Below are 18,250 nucleotides of genomic sequence, written 5' to 3'. Positions count from 1 at the left end.
ATATATATATATATATATATATATTTTTTTTTTGTATTTTCAATTAACATTTATTTTATTTCACATATCTAAATGTTTTTTTATGGCTTTAGTTAACTAAAATAACCCTATTCCATGTTTGCTCTGACCCACTGTAAGTTCCTATATGATACCTAGCAAAAAGTGAGAAAAGCAAAGTTGCACTCCCACAATTGTTTCTTTTGCGTCGAAGGCAGTTTTTTAGAGCAGCCCTGGCCTGTCAGGGGAGGAACCAGTCAAACATAGAGACAAACGAAACTCAGCACACTTCCTGCACAAAGTCAAAAGGTGTCAATAATCTCCCAGCTGCTGACACTTTGCCTTTTCCCATAGAAAATTCATTCAACGCCAGTTGAAATGGAATAAGCAGAAAGCCAGAGCTGTAAGTCATACAGTGAGGCTCCACTGAGGAGATGTCAGAGGGTAGTTGAGGTGAAAGGAGAAGGACATAGACAAGGGTTGGAGAGTTAGCAATGGTAGTGCAAGTGTAGGACTGGGCAGAGGAGACGAACATACAGGCATCCAGCAGTGTAATTATTCCTCATGACTGAGAGAAGGTGAAATTGCAGCTGCAACGCTTCACGTCACCCAGTCGGCCTGTAGTTCCACTGTAGGTTCACACTTGAGGACAGAAAAAGACAAAAAGAGGGAAGCAGGATTATTGAGGCATGCGCATTTACCTGCGTTCTGTGGACACATATTGACCATATTTGAATAAAATCAGCACAAGAGAGCTTAAAGTTAATCTGAATTGCTATTTTACTTCCATAATATGACAAAATTCAAAGTGAAAGAGGATATTCAACATGAAGAATTACTTTTTTCCATTGTGAATGTTTAATCATAAAAAGTGGCATTACATGAATTTTGAATTAGCTAAAAAAAAAAAAGCGGTATTTGTAGCTTAAGTAGCTATTTGGCTATTGGGTAGCAACATTATTGAGTGGTTTGCTAATATTTGCACAACTGAATACTATTTCTCTTCAAATATATATTTTTCCAGTTTAGTGTGGTGTGAAGTGTAGCCAAGTATGGTGTCCCATACTCGGAATTTGTGCTCTGCATTTAACCCATCCAAGTGCTCACACACAGCAGTGAGTAGTGAACAGACACACACACACACCTTGAACACGTGTCCGGGCAGCCATTTTTGCTGCGGCGCCCAGGGAGCGTGGGAAGCTAGCCGGCGCGCTAGTCAAGCTCCAACAGCGCGGTTTTAGAATGCAGCTGCCTAGCATCCATCTGGCGAATCTCTGTGGGTTAATCCCTACCCAACAAAACGGACAAACTTCTCCTGCCCTCCCGAATAAATAAGGATTTTTCAAACTCTGCTGCTCTTTGTTTCACGGAAACCTGGTTGAATAAAGCCATTCCGGACAGCCTGTTACATCTGCCTGGCTTTCAGCTATTCAGAGCTGATCGCGACGCAAAATCAGCGGCGAAACTGATTGGAGTGTTTTTGAAGCTGCTACTTCAGCTGCTCTGGATGCGTTCACAGATTCTGTGACATCATATATCAGTTTCTGTGAGGATATATGCACTCCTACCAGGACTTATTTAACATACAACAATGATAAGCCATGGTTCACAGCAAAACTCCGACAAGCTTCGTCAGGCCAAAGAGGGTGCCTACAGGAGTGGGGACAGAAACAGACACACACACACACCTTGAACATGCGTCCGGGCAGCCATTTTTGCTGCGGCGCCCAGGGAGCGTGGGAAGCTAGCCAGTTAGGCCAGGAACACAGTGACAAAGGAGATTAGAGTGGCTAAGAGGAGCTACTCTAAAAAGCTTGAAAATCTGTTTTCAGTCAACAACCCTGCTTCAGTGTGGAAAGGCCTGAAAGACATTGCAAACTACAAGACACCATCTCCCAGCACTGAGGCGAATCAACAACTTGCTGAAGACCTGAATGAGTTTTACTGTAGATTTGAAACTCCCGGTCTCACACCCAACACCCGTTCTGACCATCTCTCTACACAAACATTAACACCTCCATCAACTCCCTTCTCCACCTCCTGCACTTCGGATCAGAGAAGATGATGTGTGTCAGATCTTCAGGAAACAAAAGAGAAGGATAGCACCAGCCCCAGACGGTGTTTCACCAGCCTTTCTAAAAACTTGTGCTGAGCAGCTGGCCCACATCTTTTCAAAGATCTTCAACAGATCACTGGAGCTGTGCGAAGTCCCTGCCTGCTTCAAACACTGCACCATCATCCCCATCCCAAAGAAACCCAAAATCACAGGACTGAATGACTACAGACCTGTTGCCTTAACATCTGTGGTCATGAAGTCATTTGAGAGACTGGTGTTGGCTTATCTGAAGAACATCACTGGACTCTTACTTGACCCCCCGCAGTTTGCTTACCGAGCAAACAGATCCGTGGATGATGCAGTGAACATGGACCTGCATTTCATCCTGCAGCATATGTGAGGATGCTGTTTGTGGACTTCAGTTCGGCCTTCAACACCATCATCCCAACACTCCTCCAGACCAAACTAACCTAACTCTCTAACTTTCTGACAGATAGGCAACAGCTAGTGAGACTGGGGAAATTCAGGTCAAACAGCCACACCATCAGCCCTCAGGGATGCGTTCTCTCCCGACTGCTCTTCTCTCTGTACACCAACACCTCTACTGACCCCTCTGTCAAGCTTCTGAAGTTTGGAGACGACACTACAGTCATCGGCCTCATCCAGGACAGTGACGAGTTTGCTTACAGACAAGAGGTTGAGCAGCTGGTTGTCTGGTGCAGTCTTAACAACCTGGAGCTTAACATGCTCAAATCTGTGGGGATGATTGTGGACTTCAGGAGAAACCTCCCAGCACTCCCCCCAGTCACTATCATGAACAGCACCAGTAGAGTCATTCAGGTTGCTGGGCACCACCATCTCTCAGGACCTGAAGTGGGACACCTTGACTCCATTGTTTAAAAACTTCCTTACTTCCTTTGCCAGCTGAGGAAGTTCAATGTTAGCGGGATATGGACTCAGTAGACATGAAGTGTGAATTAAAAACGTATTTCTGTACTGGGGGTCAGTGAAGAACGGCATGAACCTCAAGGGTCTACAATTGAATCCATCCGGACTGTTATTATAACGGTTGTGCCAGGTGCTGACTGAATGTTTTTTAAACACTGAACCCATGTGGGGTCGTACCCGAAGTGAGATATGATATTATTGTAGCACAGCTCTGATTCAATGAGAAATATCATCATCGCCAGCAGCGTGGCAATTAGCGCATGCCTCTCTCCTCTGGTGCTTATTGGGACTCGTTATTCACTTCCCAGCATAGTGTTTTTCCCTGACTGTGGCTCGCAGATAAACACACACATACAAGGACCCCTGATGGAGTGGCGGTGTGGAAATGAGGCAGTATTTACGTTCAGCATGGAAGAAGGAAAATATCGTTTGTCGTATTCAGTCCCTCACAAATCAGCACACTCACACCCTGCCTGTTTCAGCTTCGCAAAAAAACTTGATGAATTCATGCAGTCACTGGGAAGTAATTGTTGTAGTGCTGAATGCATCAGTATTGGTATTCACTGTCTCTCTCTGACCACTTCCTTTACCCTGATCTGTGTGGAAGTGTAGTTATGAGGTCTCATTGAAACTGAAAGCTGAAGAATTGTTTGTTCACAACAACAGTCCCCTATTGATGCATCTGGACAGAGAATTGAATCTTTGTTATGGTTCACTGCTTACAAAATGCACCATGGTACAGTGAGTCAGTACTGCATACTATGATAAATATTCATATACTAGTGTATTTTCATGGTACCAGATACTTAAAATGCAAACCAAATAAGCATTAGACTACTCCAAATGTTATTCAAAATACTCCAAATTCATATCCAAAATATAATAATACCATAATCATTTTTGGTACTTTTTGTTAGTGAAAATTCAACATCAGTCATAATTTATTCACATTTAAAATACAGGGATGAATCAGATAATACCATATTATATACAGTACTGTTTAAAAGTTTAGGGTCAGTAAAATGTAATGTTATACTGCCAAAGGCTGCATTTATTTTATTGATAATACAGTAAAAACAGTGAGGATCATTCTAATATGCTGATTTGGTGCTCAAGAAACATTTCTTCTTATTATCAATGTTGAAAACAGTTGTGCTGCTTAATATTTTGTGGAAACTGATAAAATGTTTTCAAGATTCTTTGATGAATAGAAAATTCAAAGAAACAGCATTTATTTGAAATAATTTAAAAAGTCTTTGCTGTCACTTTAAAATTAATTCCTTTATATTAATTAAAATAATATAAGAAAAATTAAATCATACTGACTTTTGTTGGCCCCAAACTTGCACAGTAGTGTAAATTGGTACACATTCATATACCACTGTATTTACATGGTGCTTTAATGTACTTTAAGTGTATGTCCAAAAATCATGATACTGCTTAGTACATGTCTAAATCCTGTCTTTACCATGATACAGTAAAAATAAAACATGGTAATGCCATGGTATTAGTAACCCAAACTTAAAAATTTTCTTCATTTACTCACCATGATACAGTGATCAAGTGTTAATACCATAATATTTGATATATGCCGTGGTACATATTTATATACCAAAGTATTTACATTGCCCACCAAAAAGCATGATATGAACCTGAAATAAAGTATAATTTAGTGGTTTTTTTTGTTTGTTTGTTTTTTTTAGCGCTGACTATAGCATAAAGTTACGTGGGCTGCGTTAATAATACTTTTTGTGATTTCAGTACATGGTACAATGCACAAAGGTCCAGTCCAGTTTTGACCATAACGTTCTGTTGCAGTCAGTTTATGCAGATAGAGCAGTATCGTTTTTTTCTTATGCATGCAGAGTTTTCTCTGGGCTGTTTCTGAGTCTGTGTCCACTGAGATTTGGTATTTATTGTGTTTAAAATTGAATCAAAAACAGTTATGGCTACTGATGCCTCTCCTGGGCTTCACAGTGTCTCATTCTTGTAAACTGCTGCGATGGCCTCAGCAGTGATTATAGTCATGCCTATTTACAGGTGAATATCTATGGCATGCATTACTGGATGGGCTGGGGAATAAACAGCCCTTGGGGCTAAGACATTATTCAGTGTGCGATATTAACTCTGACTAATGCAATCCAGACCAGTGCCACCTGGACCAATGGGACAGCTTTTTGTATTCAGAATAATTTTTGCATGTCACATGCACACAGTCTTCTGCTCCAGTCCTAGGTAATCATAAGCAGATATAAGTGTGGAATTAAGAAATTCAAGGAAAACGGATGCAGGCCAGTTTGCTATGGAAGTAAAGTAATTGTTTTTAAACCACTTTATGCTGCATTACTGAGAGTCCTGCTATAGATGTACCCATTTGAAATGCTTGTTGTGCCTGTAAGGTGTTTAGCCATGCTTTTTTCCTTCTCCTTCAGAGCCTCACTTCATCTCAGCTTACGACGTGGGTCTTTTCACCTTCTTCTTCTTGAGGGAAAACGCAGTGGAACACGACTGTGGTAAGACAGTGTACTCACGGGTGGCGCGGGTGTGTAAGAATGACATAGGAGGACGCTTCTTGCTGGAAGACACGTGGACCACCTTCACAAAGGCACGACTCAACTGCTCACGGTCGGGAGAGATCCCGTTCTACTACAATGAGCTACAGAGCACCTTCTACCTGCCTGAACAGGATCTCATCTATGGCATCTTCACCACCAACGTGTAAGTTTAGTCATCTAACACAACATTAGCATAAGTTTGTGTAGATGTCTGAGTGAGATGTATATTGCTTTTTTTTTTTTTTTTACAGTTTGACCAATTACAGCAGCTAAAATAAACACTTTCCCTTATACCCATGGCTTAATTTGTGCCGGATCTTGGCAGAACAGGATCCGGGACCTCTCGATTTTTAACTCTCTGTGTTCTGGTACATGCGCGGATCCAGTATCTCTCATCAGAAGGGCATTTTGGACGCTTCTGATGAGTTAAACAGAAGCTGTTAAACAGAATATTGGTTGTGATGACAGAAAAGGGAAGATTAGTAATACTCATGGTCACAGGACCATGTTCTTTTTGCACTCCTGGCTATAAATATGCTATTCATATTAATGCAATATCAGGCATTATTTGTGAATAACACGTCCCCAGTATTTAGCAGTCTTTATCTTCCTTTGCTGTGCTGTGTATGTTGTTAGGATGACAAAAAGTCAAAATGATTGAGATGGCCAATCAAATCAAAGAGCGTGAGGTAATGCATGCAGCTAAACATTTAATCATTAAATGTTTCTTAAATTACTGTCTGACACATCTTACAATAGCAATCTTAAAAGACTGGCAGGAACAAACTACTTGACTTCTTTAGTCAAATTTTGCAGATTTTAATTTAAAATATATTATTTACATGATTGTGGAATTCGTAAATGAATGTGAGTAGCATAAAATTATTTTTGCCACAATATTTATATCAACCAAATTATTTGAAATTGATGCCTGTACGCCCCTGCTTGGTAAATGGGGATTGGAGTACGTGGCATGTTATTCTGTGTATGTTCTGGGACCTGTGGCTGCTATGCCCTTCCAATTTACAAATTAAGCACTGCTCATACCAATGATTAAATTGTAATCTTAAATCTTGATGGACATTTAATGTCCATAAATACACACTTACAGTGCCGTGAAAAGGTTTTTGCCCCCTTCCTGTTTTTTCCAATTGAGATGCTGTGGCATGACCTTAAACAGTCCATTCATGCTCAAAAACCCTCCAATGTGGCTGAATGAAAACAATTCTGCAAAGAAGAGTGGGCCAAAATTCCTGTGAAAGACTCATTGCCATTTATTGCAAACGCTTGATTGCAGTTGTTGCTGCAAAGGGTGGCACAACCAGTTATTAGATTTAGGGGGCAATTACTTTTTCACGTAGTGCCAGGCAGGTTTGGACAGCTTTTTTCCCTTAATAAATGAAATCATAATTTCAAAACTGCAGTTTATATTTACTCAGGTTATCTTTGTGTAATATTAAAATTTGTTTGATGATCTGAATCTTTTAAGTGTGACAAATTAAGTGTGGCAAACAATTAAAAAAACAGGACGGGGGCAAAAACTTTTTCACACCACTGTAGATAGTGAATGTGTAGGAAACCTGTGCTTTGCAAACCCAAATAGCTGTGAATATCATTTATTAAGATGAACAGTTTGAATTGCACCTTAAGTTAACAGGTTAATCTGTTTCAGTGTGTTCAAGAAATGTGAGATGGCCTTAGAGAGTAGTACAGGAATATGTTGCATCACATCCACCTCTGTTACTAATTAAACAGAAAATAAATTAGTGCTAGATTAACAAGTATATTTTTGCCCTTAATTACAAGTCACTTTGCTAACAAAGTATTTGCTAAGTATATGAATTTAATATAATAATGAATTAACAGCTAAAAACGATGCCAGCTGTCACAGACTTTCTTAATAAATCTTTAGTGAAATCTTATTTTTTCCTGACTGTCAACAAGCACTTCTTTATATTCATCTTGCTGGGTTCAAAATTTTACGGTCACATTCTGCATATATTACATGCTGATAACCGCAACAAAATCTATTCTATCCAACTTAGTAGTGCAACACTTCTTAGAGATTCTGTCCTATAGGATGAATCACTAATGCATTACTTTCAATTAAAACATCTACTAAATAAATAAATGTAAACATTTTTGTTGAAGTATACCAGAAAATATGCATAATGTCCGCTAGTGGTCAACCAACATTTTTTATCTATCACTTTTATCACTACTTAACGGTATACTGCAAACAACCTCTCAAATATATAGCAAGTAGTATGGCAGTGTAAACATGAATATCCTCCCTCTCTTGCTCTCCTTCCCTATATCTCTCTCTCATTCTCACTCCTTTTATCTCTGTTTCTTTTTGGTCTCTTTTCCTGTCCCCTTTCACTCACTGCCCCAGTAGGAACGGAATATGGTAATGCAATCAGAACAGAGTCTCCATCTGTCTATGGTAAATTGAACACCTTAAGCAATGTTCCCTGGGGTTTGGGGCTGCAAAACAGGGAGGGTGGGCATGGGAGGAGCGGAGCGAGACAGAACACAAGAGAGCAGCCAAAAGTGCCTGCAAGTGTTAGTAGTAGTTTGTCCCGAGGTATTGGCAGCGTGAGCGCGTACTTTCATTGATTTGTCTGAAGGTGTCAAAGCAGTATATGTCCTTATACTGAGCTTACAGACAGTAATAGCGATCTAATATATATTAGACGCTTCGTAAAAAGCCTCTTAAGGTAAAGAACTGTTTTTTATTTTGTATTTTTAAGGATATTATATACAGACCTTTAATTTTCTTTCCCTGTTTTGATTTTTTTAACCAAAGTAACATGGATATATACGCTTTTCATTGTTTGGCATGGGCTCCTCGGCTCTTTTATGATTATTATTGTTCATAAATTTAAATTGCGGTTTCTGCATTTATAAAAGCAATAGAGGTTGTACTTTGCAGTGAATTTACCACAGTTTTCTAAATTGGTGTTCTGTAGTGGCTAAAATCACTATTTCTCTTTATTTTATTGGTTTATAAAACGTACTACATGGCTCTCTTGATTCTGATCGGTCAGTCACAGCATTTGGTGATCAAATCTTTTGTATAATGACCATTTAATGGGATAATTGACTTTGGCAAACATATTGTACTGTAACTCTGCTAGTTTCATGTGTCATGTATCACTCAGCGGTCAAGTCAAGTCACCTTTATTTATATAGCGCTTTATTCAATACAGATTGTGTCACAGCAGCTTTACAGTTTTAAACAGGAAAACGTGTGCTGGTAATGCAAGAGGACAGTAGAAAACAGTCAGTTTATCAGTTAAAGTCCGTTCATTGTTGAGTCAGTGATGTCATCATCCAGCTCAGTTCAGTTCTCTTCTAATGGTGTCTGTGCAGTCAAGTCAACAATGTTGCCAGAAATTGTGGCCCCAAAGGTGACAGTGGCAAGGAAACAAAACTCCATTGGTGACAGAAATGGAGAAAAAAAAAACCTTGGGAGAAACCAAGCTCAGTCAGGGAGCCAGTTCTCCTCTGGCCAGACGAAACCAGCATGGTGTGGTTTAATTCCAGGCTGCAACGCACGTCAGATTGAACAGAGGATTCGTTTGGTTCTCGTAGTCTTGTGCCGATGGCCGACGAGGTCTTCACAGAGGATCTGTCTTTAGGGTTCGTCTAGTTGACATGGTCTCAGCTGACTTTCAGGGCTGTAGAGGTCGTCTCTAGGTGCTGATCCACCATCTGGTCTGGATACGGACTGGACCCAGGTGACTGCAGTGGTCTCTTTGTTCTCATTTAATTAAATGTAGGATTAATTTATAAAACCCTGTCGACCCTTTCTGGGTTTATTTTGTGATAGTACTGGCTGACTAGAAATGTTCCCTTATTTGTGACCTATCATATGTTTTGGTGTGAGGAAATGTTTATGGAAACACATTTCAAAGTATTTTGAAGTGGTTTCTTCTTTATTTTAGTAGTTTTTTTTTGTTGCTTTTTTTAAATTAACTTTTTGAAGGAATAGCTATCACCCTCATTTCTGTCAATCAACTGCATCTTAACTGGGTGGAACAGACGTTTTGGCAGATAATATGATGACAGACAACCCCTCTGGAAACCAGATCCAGGGGTGTGAATGAATACGCCTATCATGAATACACACACTTTCATGCCTGAATTACAACAAATACAGAATAACAGCCAAGTGCATCTCTTTGCTCACTGTGATACAGCATGACAAAATCCACCTTGAAATGAGTTTTTTGTACCTTGTAGCAGGAATCTTCGATTCAAGTTTATTCCATGCATATTTCTTTCATGTAGATGTATGGAGGTGATGGTAAGGGATTCTGCTTTCTGTTGTTTTTCATCTCTCTGAAACTGAAGATGTTATGCTACAGCGTTTTAAATAGCTTTAAATATAAATATTGTGTAATATACTTGCATTTAAATATTTAACATAATATAAATATTTAATAATAATATTTAATATAAATATTGATGGCATTTAAATATAAAAGTCCCATAGAATATGCAATAGAAGTTTACAGAAGTTAAACTTCTGCATTTACGATATATTTCAACACGTATTAAATTTGCAATCTTGGCAATAAAGTTGCTATGTATTGTTCTAAAATAATAAATTAAGTACATGCAGATGTATTAACTATCCGATTTTGATAATTAGTACTTTTTTAAACAAATGCTTGAGTGCACATTTTTCACAAGGGCACATTTTTTCACTAGACTACATAAAAATATTTATTAATTATCTTGCCTCAGTCATGGCTGTGGAAGGTTGCTGAGCTGGCTCTTTGTTTTTTTGCTGCGATGCAGGTATTCACTGAAGTTGAAACACTGAAGTAATGTATTTTCTTTTTTTTCCCTTTTTCCCTTGAATGCTGTCCTACTTTGTCTTAATCAACTTTATGGACCTCTCGGATGACCTCAAATGACCCTGTGCTTTTTGACATATTGTCTATTCTGTCATCATAACTCAACATGACTTCATCTAAATAAGCATGTGATCTACTGTACGTGCCGCTTGGAAAGCTCCGAAGTCATCTGCTCTCACAGTGAGAAGACTTCATTCCCATATGTTGCGTGTAATACTGAGCATGTCATGGGATTTGCTAGAGTAGGTGACTTTCCAAAGGGTTATAGGACAAAACTCTGTACTTTACTTTTTACACACCTCAACAGCCTTTAAAACTGCACCATCATCCGTGTGAAAGTCACATCTGCACAAGCATAAATGCAATAAACGCCACCGTGACTTAGCTTAGGTATGCATCATTTGACCAGACAGTGCATTTATACATTTTTATGTATGCATGTATACTATAAACCTTGCTCAAACATGCGTACTGTACACTACACTTGCTGTTGTACTCATTCATTTTTAGCTCTCTGACTCTGACTAGTGCTTATAAGACTACATTCACACCTTGACAACATACAGTACAGTTAAGGTCAGAAATATTAGCCCAGGTTTAGTCATTTGTTGGTATTTGATAAAATCCATGATGCCATGTATCTGAACAAGACATTCTGGACCTCTGGGGGAAAAAAAAGGTTCACAATATTAAATATCCAGTAATATATTTAACCGTGGGCATGGGGTACTTTTTATTCCTGTGTATCCCCATGTGTGCCAAAAAGCTCTTTTTTTTGTTTCACCATAGAACCTGGTCCAGTTTGAAGTCCCAGTAATGTCTGGCAACTGAATATGCTGGAGTTGTTTTTGATTTAGAACCGAAGATTTTTTTCTTGAAACCCTCCCAAACAACCTATGGTGATATAGGTGCTGTTTGATTTCTATTTATTTAGAGGCTTTCTCACCACAATACTCGAGTAATTTCTGAAGTTTTCCAGTTGTTATCCTTGTGTAGTCTTTGGCCTCTCAAACTCTCCTCTTCACCGTGCATTAGGATGATATAGGCACATGTCCTCTTCCAGGTTGATTTGTAACATCTCCAGTTGATTGGAACGTCTTAATTATTGCCCTGATGGAGGAAGTGGGAATGCTTTAGCTATTTTCTTACAGCTACTTTCTAATGTGTGAACCTGAACAATCTTTTACTACACATAAGAACTATATTCTTTGATTTTACTCATTGTTATGGATGATTAAGGAAATCTGGCCTTTGTGTTACCTCATAACACAATTATTTTTATACTCCTGTGAAAGGAAATTTATACTCCAGGAAGTCATGGCTGGACAGTTTCATGATCATTGTCACCCTGGTGTGCTAAAAAATGCAAATGGGAATATGCTTCATAGATATTTTATTCATATGAATTTCTAGCGGTGCTAATAATTGTGGCCAACCTGTATTGGAGAAAAACATTTATTTCATAATGTGATTTTCCCCACCAATTTCAATTGTTTTACTTCAATGAAAGGTTAGATTTTTATGAACTTTTTAATGAAAGATCAAAAGCATAAACCATGCACATTTATTTTCACAGACTTCTTTGCTCATATTTATCAAGGGGGCTAATAATTCTGACCTCAACTGTATTTACTTAACACGAGTTCCTAAATCCTACTAATCCTGTACCAACTCTACAGCAGTTTACAGGAATGAATATGTCCAAATTACCAAAGTCACAAGTGTTTTGTAAAATTCAGAATTGAAGCAGATTTGGCTCACTTTTAATTTGAGAGTATGAATTTGAATTGAATTAGTCACATCCAATGAGAAGATAAATTGTTAATTGAATTGGAATGATGGGTGAAGTTGACTCTATGATTATTTAAACTTTTTTGTCATTATTATAGTTATCATCCTTGGTGTGAACTGGCCTTAACTACAGTGACTGAATAAGAAAGAGTAAGCAACTGGATCTAAAACCTTCGGAATATTGCTCTGTATGATGGGCATATTGCACTGTATGATGTGATTGTATGAAATTTGAACTGTATGATGTGAACTGTATGAAGTTTGGTTATAGAATGTGGTGTCACTTTTATTTATAATTACACTTTTGTAAATGTAACTGTATTTAGAAGTCTATAGCAGGACTGGCAACTGTATTCTGCTGCTGTGTGAAGAAGATATATAGACAGTCAGCAGGGAAGCAGCTCTCTAGCTGTTTCTTGTCTCTATAGAGGTAAAATCTCAAAAAAGCAAAAACCTTGTAGTCTTTCATAAAGTTTCAGAGTCTTGCTTTTGAATGCTAGAGTGAAAGAGGAGAAATAGCTTGAGATAATTGGCTGTCCTGTCAGAGCCTGCTCTGTCCTCGCAGCCTAGGGCTGACCGGATTAGAGCCCATGTTTCATCTGCGCACCAGCCTTCTGAGCAGCACTGCCAAGAGCCTCTCATTTTACCACGCTAACTTTCCATGTTGAACCCCTCATATGTAGTCACCAGAGTCGAGCTGCAGAACCAGGCTTGAATCATCTTCAAGTCCATGCCTCACCAGGCCACATAACAAGAGCCTGAGCCAGACACCAGCGTCTGGCAGGCCGAGTCCCCCTCCTGGAGCTCTGCCCGTGTTCCCATCTGTCTGTGGCTCCAGTGTTACCGCCACAGTTATTGCTGCTCATTTATGTGCGGTCTCAACAGTTACAGCACACAACAATAAATTTGATAACAAGAATAACTTCCCATTTTGAGTGATCCTCACTGTTGACCTCAAAGGATCCCATGCTATTTTTCTTGCACGTGTGTAACCTGTGACATCTAAATAGCTACAGTATAAAATCTACTGTAACCTTCATAGTCACCTGCTGACACAGATGGAAGACTTGAACTTCCAATAGTGAGGGCTATACATAGCATGTCAATAGACTTTGTTAGTGTAGGTGACCTTTAACACCAGCTGCTTGTCATACTTATAATGTTGTAAGTATAAACAGTAATGCAGTGTATACTTGGTTCAAAATTAACTTTTTTGTCAATGAGTATTTTTTTTCCATTATTTTTATTGTATATTTATATGAAAGTGAACGCATTTACAATAGTATATTACAATATAAAATTAAATATTAATAATAACCTGCAAAACTTTGGCAAATCCCTTGTTCCTCTTCTTGTACATTAATAAAAAAGATATTTCCCCATATAAATGCCTTCAAAATCTAGCTACTTTTCATGATAATTAAAGGTGCAGTAGGACATCTTGGAAAATGCTAACTTTAGCCTCTCTGGTATAAATACATGTAAATACATTTAGACCACTTAACTTAATGATTGCTATCGGGATGTGAAGAGACTTTCAACCAGCATAACAAAAAATATTTCTGAAGACAATCACCTAATGCACCTTTAAACTGTACATAATTTTCAATTTGTATAAATATTAAAAATATTGTCAATATTATAAATTATTTTTGTTTATTATATAAATGAATAAAAATATAAATAAAAAATATAAATAAAAATGTGTATATATATTTGGCTCTGGTCCCTGAGGGCCTCTAAGTCTGGCTATGGACATACTGAAAGCTCTGGGGACATTTCTCAGGGTAACAAGACAAAACTCTGTCCTTTCTTTGTCACTTCAACAGCTTCTGAAACTGCACTGTCATCTATACAAAATTGAATGCGAGTCTGGTAACAAGAATAACCACCCAATTCATTCACTGCAGAGCTCATCTCTGCTCCTGACAGCTTACTTGGATCTCTGGGCCACCTGTCACTCAAATCGATGGAGTTAATTAAGTCACGATGCTTTTGAGAATGTTTCATGCCAGAAGAAGCTGGCAAGATCTGCCTGGCTGAACCGATTATGAACTTTTATGTTTGTCTCAAGATTCTAGATTTGTATAACTGTCTGTGCAGCCTTGAGGCCATGGAGTGTAGAGGTCTAACAGCTGTATGCTGTGTGTGGGAAATTACATGCCGCCATATTATTTTAGAGATCAACAATTCTTTTTACGACGGTACTGATACTTTTTTTGTCTGTTTGATGATTTTTAATTGTTTTATTTTTTGCTTTTTGACAAAATAATTGTTAGATTATAGAACAAAATTAAAGGGGTGGTTCATTGCGATTTCACTTTTTTAATGTTAGTTATTGTGTAATGTTGCTGTTTGAGCATAATATCTGCAAAGTTACGAAGCTGAAAGTTCAATGCAAACGGAGATATCGTCTTTTAAAATTCTGGCAGTTTAATGCCTACAAAAACGGCTGGTAGGGACTACAACAATCTACTTCCCGGGTTCGTGATGTCACAAACCCAGATAAATCCCGCCCTCGGGAAAAGTCAGCAAAGGGGAGCTGCGCTGCTTTAGAGAAGAGGAAGAGAAAACTAGAGGTGCAAGTAAAATCTATTCATATATGAATCGTGATTCTGTCTTCTAACGATTCTAATGGATTCACAAGTTTCAAAATCAATGTTCTAAAGCAGCGGTTCTTAATACTGTTCCTCACGTCCCCCTGCTCTGCACACGCTCTGTCTCTCTCTCTCTCTCTCTCTCTCATTCAGCTCAGCTCCAACAATGAACTGTTCCAATTATACACTTATTTTCACATAGCTATGAGAAGCATTAAACATGGACGCGCATGTGGTTGCTGTACTGTATTAAAGCTTTAATCAGGATAAAACCGTAAATTAAAAGCTAACATAAGCAGTAGCATTTACAAATAACAGCATATCAAAAAGTATGAGACTACAATAAACAAAAAACATAGGCCTACCATTAAAAGCTGTGCTTGCACAGGTTCTGCGCAATCCTCTTCAATAATGTCCTCTGCTTCTCAATCGGGCTCAAACTGATAAGCAATATTAACGACACCGTTGTTTACAATACAACTGGAGCACATGCCGCTGAGGTGAGGGGCGGGACTTTTAGACGCACACTAGAGGAGGTTTAGCCAATCACAACACACTGGGCTAGCTAACTAATCAGAGCCCATCGCCTATTTCTGAGGGCGGGGCTTCATAAAAACAGGAAAAGATCAGCCCGTTTCTCAGAGAAGGGACAGAGCGGTGTGGAATAAAGGTAAATTATGAAAAATAATTTGTTTTTTTAAAAACGAAGCATTAACACATGTTAGACTGCACCCCATAAACAATCAAGCCTAGAAAAAAACCAGTGAACCACCCCTTTAAAAATGTTTATAAAATATATAAAATCTCTTTTATAAAAAGACATTTTATTTTTATAAACATTTTATTTTATTATATTGTAAAATAATATAATATATAATAATGTATTAATATACAGTATAATCTACTATATATTACATGTAAGTATAATATTCTCTGTAATGGGTTTTAAGTTAAATGGAATTTATCTGCAGACCCAATATTAAAGAACCAATGAACTGAACATTTTGAATATATTTAAAATTGTATAATATACCATTTATATTCCATATACAAAAGACCATATATTGATATTGCATGTTTATAGACAGATGTAGATTCATATTGCATGTTTTCTTGGTACCAAAATTTTAATCATCTTTCTTTCTTTCTTGTGATCCAGGAACAGCATTGCAGCCTCTGCAGTTTGTGCATACAACCTCAGCGCTATCACGCAGGCTTTCAACGGGCCCTTTCGCTCCCAGGAGAACCCTCGCTCCACGTGGCTGCCTACCCCAAACCCCATCCCTAACTTCCAGGTGCATCATTCCCCCTGAATGTCTTTTACATTTTGTTCTCTGTGTGTGTGTGTCTGAAACAAACAGCCAGTAGATAAGTTCTATTAGCCTGGCACTGTGAGAGTAATTGCTCAAGACCAGCTGGGTGTACTTGCATGCATCGTAATTCACAGTTATTGTCTACTTTCCTATAAAATGACATGGTGAGAAGTTTGCATTTTTTGGAAAGGTTTTTTGCTAGTTTATATTTGCAATGCCCTGCTTGACCTCTACACTAACTAATGAGTCTAACCCTAATGACACTTAACAGTGTGGGACCATAGAGGAAGAAGGGCCTAATGAAGGACTAACTGAACGCAGTCTGCAGGACGCCCAGCGGCTCTACCTCATGAATGACGTGGTTCAGCCTGTTTCTGTGGACCCGCTGGTTTGGCAGGATGATGTGCGGTTCTCTAAGTTGGTTGTTGACATTGTACAGGGGCAGGATACTTTGCACCACGTCATGTACATAGGCACAGGTAACGAGCCAAAGTCAGACTTAGTCACTTCAGCTTTGTATTTTTCCTTTGCACAAAAGCCTTGTAAGTCGTATGTCTGCAAAAAGTTTACCACCAAATCCTTATAGAAATAGTATTAGTTAGCATTAGTTATGCAGCCTTGTGTAATTATGCTTTGCCTTCTGTTCTGACTTATTAGAGTATGGAACTATTCTTAAGGCCCTGGCAACCACAAATAAGAGCCTGCAAGGTTGCTACTTGGAGGAGATGCAGCTCTTCCCTCCTGGTCTGCGCGAGCCAATCCTGAGCCTTCAGATTCTCCATGGCGACAGGACTCTTTTTGTGGGCCTGAATGACAAAGTGATGAAGATCCCTCTGGCGAGATGCTCCAGCCACAAAACAGAATTGTGAGTACCATGTTTCATCTGTACATTTTGTGCAGCACACAGCTTTAACAATCAAGGTCTTCATATGTGACCCTGGACAACAAAACCAGTCTTAAGTCGCTGGGGTATGTTTGTAGCAATAGCCAAAAATACATTGTATGGGTCAAAATTATCGATTTTTCTTTTATGCCAAATATCCTTAGAATATTAAGTAAAGATCATGTTCCATGAAGATACTTTGTAAATTTCCTACCATAAATATATCAAAACGTAATTTTTGATTAGTAATATGCATTGTTAAGAACTTCATTTGGACAACTTTAAAGGTGATTCTCTCAATATTTAGATTTTTTTGCACCCTCAGATTCCAGATTTTCAAATAGTTGTATCTCGGCCAAATATTGTCCTATCCTAACAAAGCTTATTTATTTAGCTTTCAGATGATGTATAAATCTCAATTTCGAAAAATTGACAATTAAGACAGTATGCAGGCAATAGGTTGGGGTGTGTGAAACTACTTATTTTTGCTGAATTGTCTGAACAGCTAGCCGATTAACTAGCCACAAGGATGGTTTGAATAATTATTCTGGTTTTAGGTTCATTTTTAAGTTTAGGTTTGATGACCTGATTAGATGCAGTTTTTTAGGGGACACTGACATAAGGTGCGCTCTTGGGTTCAAAAACAGCTAAACAGTGACAGAATGGAACAGATTGCAGGGGTTTTGAAGGTTTGGACTATTTTTAACTTGACACGCTGTCTCAAAGACACTACGCTCACGGTGAAACAGCAAAGATGCAACACACTGGCCCAATACATTGGTCTGAATGTATATGGCTGTTGCAAAGATGCATTGAAATTGATTAATTTTACCATGAAATATTTAATTGCAAAGCACATTCTCAGCATGCTTTTGATTTACTTTTTATTTATTTTGTTTAGATTTTTGATTTACTTTAAATAATATATGCTGTATATATATATATATAATATATATTAAGTATATATAGTGAGTACACCCTAGATTTAATTCAGAAAATGTATAATATTCTAGTAATTAGTATGTCCTCCAGAACTTAAAGTATACTGCTCTGACCTTTCTTGGCACTGAGTTACAAGTTCATGACAAATTTTCACATCTGTGCTGTTGAACTCCTGGAGGACGACCTCCTTGAATGCCCTGGTCTTTAATAGGGAGTGTTGCTCAGCTCGTCTCTACAGAATCTCTCACAGCAGCTCAAGAGCGTTAAGATTGAGTGAAATACATGTCCACTGAAGGATTT

The 18,250-nt window shown here is 38.3% G+C and overlaps 1 protein-coding gene across 2 annotated transcripts in view; it reads left to right on the top strand.

The window, feature by feature from the left end:
- Positions 1-18,250, top strand: part of sema5ba (sema domain, seven thrombospondin repeats (type 1 and type 1-like), transmembrane domain (TM) and short cytoplasmic domain, (semaphorin) 5Ba) — a 143,236-nt gene that overhangs the window by 95,233 nt on the left and 29,753 nt on the right. For both annotated transcript variants that reach the window (XM_016450606.1, XM_016450605.1), the window contains exons 9-12: positions 5,434-5,719; positions 15,972-16,107; positions 16,397-16,604; positions 16,783-16,990. In XM_016450606.1, the coding sequence (XP_016306092.1) occupies positions 5,434-5,719; positions 15,972-16,107; positions 16,397-16,604; positions 16,783-16,990 (838 nt within the window). The remainder of the gene's footprint in view (positions 1-5,433; positions 5,720-15,971; positions 16,108-16,396; positions 16,605-16,782; positions 16,991-18,250) is intronic.

The sequence above is a fragment of the Sinocyclocheilus anshuiensis genome, unplaced genomic scaffold, assembly GCF_001515605.1.
Source record: "Sinocyclocheilus anshuiensis isolate Anshui unplaced genomic scaffold, SAMN03320099.WGS_v1.1 scaffold2056, whole genome shotgun sequence".
Lineage (NCBI taxonomy): Eukaryota > Metazoa > Chordata > Actinopteri > Cypriniformes > Cyprinidae > Sinocyclocheilus > Sinocyclocheilus anshuiensis.
Note: the sequence above shows the minus strand (reverse complement) of the source record. Positions and strands in the feature narration are given on the sequence as shown.